Raw genomic sequence first — 10461 nt, forward strand, 5'->3', positions numbered from 1 at the left:
GTTTGAGATAAGTCTCTATGATGTGTATTTTACTTTTTCTCTGTGTAAAAGAGGCGAAATGACCATACTTTATATAGTGAATGCTACAAATATGAGAATACAGTTTCATTAGAACGCAGTCTTTTAAAGATAGGAAAATTTTATCCACTGACTGTGTGAAATGCTAAAAACTCCCTTCACATTGAAATAATGTACATTTGCGTCCTTTGAATTTGGGTGTTCAATCAGTCACATTATTCTGTGAAATCCGGGACAAAACCGTAAAGCAATCGCTTTTTGGTTTAAACTGGCTGATTTTGAAATAAAATACTCAGTAATTCAAGGCAAATTTAAGTTTATAACATTCATTCAGTTTCTTCTGCTTACATAAATTGTCACAGAGTCAAACGCAAAGGCAATATTCCCAGTTTTCCCTATATCATTTAAAATTCATTTTCATTCATGTTTGTTGGCACTGATTCTTGGAATACTGACTTTATATTCTGAAATGCATCTTCTTTGAAGTTCAGTTTCGAGAAATTCCAAATGATGAAAGTCTAAAGAGACCCACTTATGCTTCGGCTTGGTGAAAATTCAACGATGATCGTCGGAGAATACTTTTAATTAAAATGCATTTAATTAAAATGCAAATGAAATTTAAAAAAACGACACCATTCATTACCTTTTGTTATGTTAGTTTACAAACCAAGACGTTTAAAAGGTTTCGATGGTAAAAAAGGAGAAAAAAAAAAAAAAAACAAGAGAACCAGCTGGCTCAGGAATTGGCTGTTGAGACCAACCCATATCGCATTGCAAAACGCGGTTTCCAGCATTTCTCTGGTTTTTATCCAAGCTGAAAATTTCACTCTGCAAAGACAAAGGTGTGATCAGGTTTAAAGTCAACAGTTTTTTTTAACAAACCTGTCTGATGGTTTATTTATTTTCCTCATTAATTCATAAGTTTCTCACCGCAACAACAAGTTAGCTTGGAGCAATAGACAAGCGTCATCCAAACCACAGCGGAAAAAAAAGCAGCCTGTGAGTATTTTACATGTGTTTTGTCTCGCAGAAGTCCTTAGTTTACATTTGAATGTAACTTTACGCTCTTAGAGAGAAATTTATTCATCATAAGAGATAAATGTGAAAAACGGGCGTGTTAATGTCTCCTGAATACTATTGGGATAAAAGAGGAGAGAAAATCCTTCAACCTGATTGCAAAGCAAGCTACAAGGATGACAGAATATTCTTTTAAAAATTCAAGTCAAATAAAATATCATATGATATATACATCCTGTAGGATTATTTTAAAATTTCTAAAATTGAGATTTTATGCACTTTGCTAAAAGCAGCTGTCAATGATCGGTCGAGGGAAATTTTGGTTAAAAACATGTTAGACCAACCTCACAAATTTTGTTGTTGCTTTTTTGTAAAGGCAAAGAAGTGTAGCGATTGCTTACCTTTTACGCCTTCCAACAAGACTGAATCTCAATGATAACCCACATGAAAGCGTGCTCTAATGCAAGCTAGGATGTTGCGAAAATATTCGTGTGGTAAGGTTGTTAAAAGCTTCCCTTGAAAGCCTGGGCTTCGTTGACTGCTGAGAACATTTCGGTGTGGTCACATACGTACATTGGCGTTGTTTTCATTGCTCATTATACAATATGAAAATTGAAAAATTTCAAGTCGTGAAAATTAATTAAGTCTGCTGTTCTCCACGACAGCCGTCCACATATAGGGCACAGACGAAAGATTTTGCCATGAATAAGTGTCACTTTTTAAGCTGGCGTATCCTTATCGAAAAAAATTAAGGCTTGCTTCGGTTGTAATTATGCGAACGATTCAGTTATAATGTAGCAATAGCAGAGAAAGCGTGAATTAAAGTTTAGTGTAAAAATTTTTATCAAAAAACAAAAAAAAAAAAAAAAAGGGGGTGCGTGATTCTAATAGTTTTTGGTGACTTGTTAGGAAACGCAGTGGTGGCCGTTATAGAAAGGTGGCTTTTAATGGAAGTTCCACTTTAAAAAAATGTTTTATGAAATTTGGATTTTTTTGATGAATAGTTCATTTTAAATACTGGCTCAGGGTCTCCAAGGAAACCTAGCCGCATGAGGTCTCAGAGGCCTTGGTTATGAAGTATAATAGAGTCCACTCCGTATGTTGCAACTCGCATAAATTAAGGTCAAAAAGGGAAACCTAATGACCCAAAAGTTTATTGAGAAAAAAAAGTTCTGAAGAGTTAAATCGGGAAATTCCTAATGGCTAATTGATTTATGTTTTCCATTTTCTATTTTTTAATCTTTGTTTTTGTATTTTTCTCCCCTTTTCAGTGCAGAGATGCCAAGCTCCAAGGATACGGAGACACCCCTTACCAAGGCAGAGTCTATCGCGTTAACCGCAGCCTTTGGTTTGATTGCGCTGACCATAATCATTGGAAACTCTGTGACTATTGCAGCTTTTACAAAAACAAGCCTTAACCGACGACCAACCCACTATTTTCTCATCTCCCTTGCGGTGGCTGATTTGATGGTTGGGGCACTGGCAATGCCACTTTATATCTTCCATTTTGTAAATCCAGATTTGTGGAGTACAAGTGAAGTTATTCAAGCCGTTTATTACAGTTGCGATATTGTCTCTGGCATGGCGTCTGTTTTCACCTTAGCAGTCGTATCTGTCGAGAGACTGTATGCCGTTGGTTGGCCGTGGAAGTATCGTCATTATACTCCGCTGAAGTGTTACATAGTTGCCGTATCGGGCACCTGGATCCTGGCAGTGGCCATCTGCTGCCTCTATTTGTTTTTTCGATTTAAGTTCATCTCAGGCGTCGTTCACACAGTAACCGTTGCATCTTTGTCCGTGTCGCTTACAGTGGCTTGCTCTGCCTACAGTGCTTTGTGGCTCCGGATCAAGTATCGAAGACGACGTCGAAGAGGGGTTGAAAAAGACAAAAGGCTCGCTATAACGTTGTTTCTTATCACAGGAATTTTCATCGTGACTTGGATGCCTTTTGAGGTTATCATTATAATTGTCCATTTTTGCCACTATTGCAAAAACCCATCTCACAGGCTCGTTTATGTCATAAAATTACTTCAGTATAGTAATTCGTTCGTAAACACCCTTGTGTATTCATTTCGAATGCAAGACTTCCGTAGAGCTATCCTTAATGTCTTCCGCAGCGGTTCTTTGAGTTCCAGGGGCAACATGCGGGTCAGAAACGCGGCAGGGATCACTCTGACATCTGTCTCCAATCTCGTCAACTCCTGCTCAGCGGTGAATTTAAACATCATATATGGTGAAAGCCAGTTGAAGAGCAGCTATGGTGCAACAGGGCATAGACGACTGGCAAGGAGGAGAGCTGATTTATTTCTGATGCATAAAAAGGGAAAATATTCTCCTAGTAAACTGCACGCTGCTGAAAACGTATGATGAGGCGTGAGATTTATCAATTTCAAACCGTTTGAGAATGTTTGGTGTTTGTGAAAAAGCAACTACACTTTGTGTGGGGAAGGTTTCTTTTTTTTCTTTAAAAATACCAGCTAGTTTAATCATGCTATACCAGCTTAAATTCTGTGTAGCCAACCAAGCCTCTACGGATCTTTTCTTTTCGATTTCTTTTTTTAATCAGCCTTAAGACTCAGCCTTATGACACTAACAATGCCGATAGTTGCATTTAAGGAGGCTCCATAGGCTTTTTGCTCAATGTTGGCGGGCGCCAAAAGGTAATAACCAAGGTTCGGAGTATCGTTTGCTGTAGTAACAATAAAATCAAAATGATTCTCGTCATTAAGCTAAGGCTCCACGAAGGGAGGCGCTCGCGAGTGATAATTAGCGTTAGGAATTCCAACGAAGGAGACGCGATAAATCTTACTCGAAAGAACCCTATTTTCTTTGTCGCAAAACATTACGTAATGGGATAGAACTTCGTTGAGATTGGTATCTAAGCATGCGTAGACTTTCGAATCTGTAGTCTTTTGGCAATCTTTCCCACGGTGTTTTCTTTTCGGTTGACCTCTTTTTCGGGTGTAGAAGGCTTATGAATATTTCGGTAGAAATTTCTGGAAACCCTGGATTTTATCACATAAAAACTGTATAGAGTTAAAGTGTTTTTCACGCACCTTTTCAGATGACAATGGCCGGATCGTATCGAGCCGCCATGTTTGTTTTGCATGTTGACGCTCGCCCTATGTTCGCACCCAAATCTCGCGCGGTCAAAAACCCTATGTAGCTCCTTAAACGTTTTTCAAATATTACTAAATACCTCTGTCTACCAGCAGGCCTGGTAACATATTAAAATCAAATTAACAAAGGAGGAGAGGGGGGATAAGATGGGTTCAGCTAATTTCAATTCGTCAGATAAGTATTATGCTTGACTGCTGAATCTTAAAAACCGACAAAAATGTATAGGTGCAGTGCGATAGAGCTTCTTCCTCAAAAAATTAAAGGTATTTGAGAAAATAAGGAAGGTGACTGTTTTTTAGACATCGTAATCCAACAAGCAGCGGGAAGAAGAAAAGAAGTGCGCAAAAAGAAATGAAGTTTAAGTCATGAAATATGTTAATTATATCATTAGGACTAAGGACTACGTTGGGATTTTTAAATTTAAGTCCACTTTTAATTTTCTGGAACAAGAGAGGATTAAATTGAGATATTTCATTCCTCCATGTTGGTTCAAATGCAAAAAGATTCCTATAAAATGATGTTTAGTGCACTCACAGTTTCGGTTTAAAAAAGCCTCTTTGAGTCTTAAATTTGGTTCACTCGGTTGCTGGATACTTTGAATTCAAAAAAATGACTCGAGGTAGACCATCTTCCCCTGGAGTAGGACCAGTTTAGTCTCTTTGCTCGCAATAATTCCTACTTGTCAGTGATGACCAACTTCGAGCGGTTTCTCGCCAAAAACAAGGTAACTCACATTTTTGAAAGGCGGCAAATGAGACAATCACTATCAAAATATAAAATCATTCCAGACAGGTGTATTTTTTTTTTCAATGATTGATACTGCAACAATTGCCAACGGAACTCGTCAATGATATTGTCGTTCGATCGTTCCGTTAGGTGATATTTTAAAACGCTGTAATGTCTTGCGAGGGGCAACGATTTCAGTCCCAGACTTTGAGTGTCTTTATTTATTTACCAATTTTAAAAACAATCAGTGAAACTACACACAGATGAATTCGAGACAGATTCATTTTTTACATCCAATGCAGCAACTGTTAATTATGAGAAACTTAACCCAAATCGTCATCGATATTGCCCTTCGCCTGTTTCATACAATGATATTGTTGTCTGAGGTGTAATGTCTATTTCAGTCACACATTTAAAATACCTTTACGTCATGTCAACAACGGATATGTAAAATACGTCTCCCAAAACGAAAATTCTCTTCTTTAGATACCTACGTATCGACGAATTAAAGATCCCATCTAGAAGAGTTCGACACACACACATAAAAAAACGACAACAACGAAAAAAGAACACAGTACCTAAATTAAATACACCAATATTGCTTTTGTTTTGAGAGGCCAACATAAGTAAACGTGTGAGTCGATAAGAATGTAACACAGGATGTAAATAATAAAAAAATGGCAACTTTATTGATAAAGTCACCATTAACGATACGACAAATGGTGTCATAATTCATTCTACGTTCATGAAGAGCCTGTTTTTGTATTATTCCTAGAGAGCAAAGTATACTTTGCTTTGCTATGCTTTGGTGTAAAAGTGAACTTTTGTATCAAAATGGATTGTTCAATATTCGTTTCATTCACGATAGCTTTTTTCCTAAAGGATTCTTGCCCAACAAGTATTCTAATTTGAACATTGGTCATTTGCAGAAGGCAACAATATGAAGATGATTCAAACGAATTTTCTCAGTGTCTGCCCACACTGTACGTTTTTGGCCGTCGTAAAAGCTCCATAAGTCCTTCTTCACTATCCTTACATTTTGAAATTGAACTTGAAACTGCCAGCTTTATGACAATAACAACGAAATTCTACTCGCCAGCCGGATGCACCTATATTTGTTCACAACAGGTCAGCGTGCCTGCTTGCTGTACAATTGACTCACGCAGAAATAATCAATTTTAAAAGGTATAATAATAATTTAATAAATTTGATAAATTTATTTCATCCAACCATATGACCAAAATTCCAGAACTTTCAGCTTGAGCCTGAACTGAATTTTGTAGCTCAAAAATCATGACTAAAGTAAACACCCTTTTTTTTTCATCCCGTGGGAAAATTTTCATGTCGCCATATCTATTTCAGGGTGGTTCAACGAAGACTAAGAAAATTTCTTCACACAGGCAGTAAACTTAAACCTGACAATAAAGTTTCGTTTACTTTTCCTTTCTTCTTCGTTTTGCTTTCCCTTGTTCTACCTGAAAGAAGAGGTACGATTTTTGTGCTGTACACAACATCCTTCTTGACACTTAATTCATATGCATAAGTGATAATGCCCTTGTTTATGATATCGTGTAACAAGTTTGCGGATGTAAAAATATTAATCTACTGCAGTAAATGCTAGTCCCTTCCGGGGAAAACATAAATAAAAGAACTTTGAGATAAACTAAATAAATGAATTTCAATAATTTAAAATAAATTAAATGAAATTGTTTAGTCGAACTAATTACATTACATATTTTTTTGTCAGACTTGTGCTGCAAGGATGCTCTTCCGTCGCAAGCCACTTCCCACGTCTCGTTGGGGAAAAAATGAATTTTTTTCACCAAATTGATTTTACTCCTTGTTGAGGAAAAATAATTCAACAACCTTGCCAAGCAATTGTTTTCTGTTAAGTGCTCGACTTTTGTTGCGCTGTAATGAATGAGTTGAAAGTAATCCGATCCGATCCTTGTGTTTACGCACAGATTTCTGGAATCGCTACGGGGCAAACATTGCAACTCACTGGAAAGTATGGCGAGAGTTTGTTCCTACGTCCAAAGAAACGATTTTGGAGAGAGATTATTCCTTTTTTTGCCACCTTTTTATCAGAAATGGATTTAGGTAATGCTGATACAAGAGAAGCGTAAGTTTTTCGAATTGTTTGATCAACCATGAAATATGTAGTAGAATCTACCGATAAACTTGTCTCTACGCGCAAGATTTATTGCGAATTTGACATCACGTTAAGGTCTCGAAATTTAAAAAAACTAATATAAATCGCAGAGAAATAAATCAAAAAAGCCTTTTCATTTTTTGGACGTGTGTTAAGTCTTCCTCTAGCTCCTTGCTTAGCTTGGTAATGCAAAAAATTACTACAACAGCCACCTCGAGGCAGCAGGAGATTGAGCGGTGTGCTTGGGCGTTAAATATTATCGTCGTTCATTAAAGTCATTAAGCACCTGCTTCTCTATTGTGATCAATGAGAACGAACCAACGCTGATAACCGGCTCAAAACTGAACCCTGACGATAAGTAGGTACAAATGTGTCGCTTCATATATCCACAGTTTCTGTCGGAGTTACCGTGATCTTGCTTTTCCTGACAAGATCCTTTAAGGAGTTCGAGAAGAAAGTTGCAAATCAAAGACCTTTGGATTTTCTCTAACAAACTATCTCCTGACCTGGGGATTTCCTTATGATTTTCATCGTTTATCTTGTCCTTTCAGAGAGCAGCAGCTTGGTAAAAAAAAAAATTTTCATCCCTGCTGACAACGACTTCTCTCCTTTCTGGAGGTATATTTTATAACGTCGTAATTCGTTTATTTAATACGTTAACAAGTATGAAAACAGGCTGTACATATATAAATACAACTGAGAAGACTTAAATGAGTTGTTTCCTAGCGATTTATGCCCAATTTTGTAATAATTTATGTCAAGACCATTACGCGATGACGATTTCACAATAGACCTTACGCAAGGAGAGAAGTTAATTGGTACGTTTTATAACATATTTCGTGGTAATTCTAACAAAAACTCACACTTTCCTCGTATTAAGATTGTCTTTATCCTTCTATGACAAAACTGCAGTGAAAAAGCGATAATATCTCGCCAAAACGTTTTATTCGGATGTCAAAACAACCTTTCGCCACACATTCTTTCCAGCAAGCTGCAATGTTTCCAGCGAGCAGCAATGTTTGCCCCGTGGCGATCCCAAAAACCTTTGCACAAACTCAAGGATCCGATTACTGGCAACTCACTCATTGAAGGAGAAAATTATTTCGTATTTGAGAAATATCGATTTTATTAATAGAACTCTCTAAACCTCAAAAACCATCATTTCTCGTCACAGCTATTAAACTAATGTTCCTAATCGTGTGGTAAAAGTTCCTTGAAAAGAAGCAGGTTAAGCCATAAACAATATCAAAACTTACGTAAACGAGTTCTCGAATCACCTGTTTATAATTAACTGACCGAGTGAAACGGATTAGTTCTTATTCCATAAATCAATGTCGTCAAGAGGCACTTCGTGATTTGGGAGAAATCTATTATATGGACAACATTCACTTTGAGACCAATATGCAGGACTGCATTTTATAAAGGTAGCTAAGTAGTTTTGAAATCTGGAGTTTTCCTTTGGTAATCATATCGAATAGTGCTGTTCGTGGGAAGATAATGCGATGAACGCCTCCAGTTCCTCTTTGCTTAATCAGGATCAAACGCACACAGTTTCCTCGGTGACTTGTTTCTACTTCACCGCTCCCATCTTCGAGTCTTCGGCCACACTCATCGTAAATGTTATCGCGTGTGTTTTAAACTCTTCATTTGCTATATTTTCATCGTTTGGAAACCTTCTTATTGTGGCCGTTCTCTGTAAAACCAAATCACTTCACAAGCCAGCGAATATTCTCCTTGGATGGTTCGCCTTTTGTGACTTCCTGTTGGGATTTTTGGCAGCGCCAGCTTTTGTTGCTTTCAAAATAGCAGAGATCACAAGAAATTTTGAATCTTATTGTGTTCTGCGTTCGGCTTACGACTTTACTTCACAAACAACGCTTAGTGCGTCATTCGTCATACTGACTTTTATGACTATTGATCGATATTTATCGCTTCACCTTCACCTTCGATATAAGGAAGTCATCACCAACAGGCGTATCACAGGAGCAGTGTTATTCTCGTGGATTCTGTCTCTCTCGATAACTGTAACAAAATTATGGTTAGACCCGAAGACTTTTCTTTTCATCATCAAGGCTTCTAAACTGCTTTGTCTCTTCGTTATCGTAACATTCTACATAAAAATACTTGTACTAGTGCGACGTCATCAGATCCAAATAGACCAACTGACTGTCTGCGATCGCCGTGGTTCTCAGAGAAGCCTCTATGATTTTTGTCGCCTCAAAAAGTATGCGTGCACCGTGGCATTCATTGTTGCTCTTATCATTGCTTGTTATGTCCCGGTTGTTTTCGTCAGCTTTTGTAAAGCTTACGTTTGTACAGAAGGGGTAGAACATGCTAAAATTATGTACACCCTTACGGTAACATTTATCTTTTTTACATCGGCCCTGCATCCGCTGGTTTATATATGCCGCATGAGAGAAGTGATGGATGCAATCAAGAAATTCTTTAACATAAAATGAAAGCTGTATATATTGACTACAAAGTCTATTAATGATAGAGAATGCATAAAACTATCTAATTTATATAGATATACTGTAAAGAAATTGAGAACTATGTTAACAACAATAATTCTTTGCTGTTTTTGATAGTGATCTTAATGTAACGGTGGCCTCATACTGAAAAACAACATCAAATAAAGTTGGCAATGAAATGACTTATATTATTCTAGTTTGTTGTTTCCTGCTGGGCAGACGTCATTATGAAAGTAATAGTTAGTAACAGCGTGAAATGATGGTAATGTAGCATCATTTATACCAGACCGCCCATGCAATAGTTAAATATTAGGAAGACGAGATCTGGTTCATGAATAAAATAGATATACATGGAGCGACTTGCACTTTCTATCACCACGCAAACCTTAGCGAAAGAATAGGCAGGTTTCACTGTAACTGAGCACTTTTTATAAATCACATGCTTGTCTTTTACTGCCGGTAGGTTAAATAAATCTATCTCCTTTATTTTCATTCCAATCTTTAAATCTAAATATATCAAAATTCATTTGCTACCCCGGCAATATTTTCTTATTTTGTTCGTTCCCTGTGGAATCGCCAAATGGCTTAATTCGTGGTAACGCGAAAAAAAAAAAAAGAACAACAACAAAGCAAAACAAAGCAACACACAAAAAAAGAGCAAAACTACAAACTAAAAAAAAAACTTTAAAGCTAACACTGATAAAGTCACTGAGGTTAAAAGTCATTAATATCAATTGATAGGGTATCAACATTAATAGAACAAAAATATCATGAACCAATACTCAATACATAAAACCACTCAAGTGTTCAAATGGTTGCACGAATGATGAAAAAATGAGGTCTGACTGAGTAAGATCAGATTTTTTCAAAGAAAAAAAAGCACTAATCTTTACGCTTTCATCAAACCATGCCCGAGAAAAAAGTTCGTCGTCTTGAAAAAAAGAATTTTCTATTTCA

At 36.9% G+C, this 10461-nt stretch overlaps 2 protein-coding genes across 3 annotated transcripts; both read left to right on the plus strand.

Annotated features, from left to right (window-relative positions):
• The first annotated feature begins 956 nt into the window (after positions 1-956).
• On the plus strand, positions 957-3724 carry LOC136276715 (adenosine receptor A1-like). Of its 2 annotated transcripts, none has more exons than XM_066163893.1 (2): positions 957-1017; positions 2307-3724. In XM_066163893.1, the coding sequence occupies exon 2, from the start codon at positions 2314-2316 to the stop codon at positions 3400-3402; it is 1089 nt and encodes a 362-aa protein (XP_066019990.1). In that variant the 5' UTR covers positions 957-1017; positions 2307-2313; the 3' UTR covers positions 3403-3724. The 2 variants fall into 2 exon arrangements, with proteins under 2 accessions (XP_066019990.1, XP_066019991.1); XM_066163894.1 differs by lacking the exon at positions 957-1017 and adding an exon at positions 1453-1529.
• A 4811-nt stretch (positions 3725-8535) lies between these two features.
• LOC136279904 (trace amine-associated receptor 7f-like) lies at positions 8536-9661 on the plus strand. The gene has a single exon (XM_066164352.1). It carries the CDS (start codon positions 8536-8538, stop codon positions 9490-9492), a length of 957 nt encoding a protein of 318 aa, XP_066020449.1. The 3' UTR covers positions 9493-9661.
• Positions 9662-10461: the final 800 nt, after the last annotated feature.

This window comes from Pocillopora verrucosa, chromosome 3, assembly GCF_036669915.1.
Source record: "Pocillopora verrucosa isolate sample1 chromosome 3, ASM3666991v2, whole genome shotgun sequence".
NCBI lineage: Eukaryota > Metazoa > Cnidaria > Anthozoa > Scleractinia > Pocilloporidae > Pocillopora > Pocillopora verrucosa.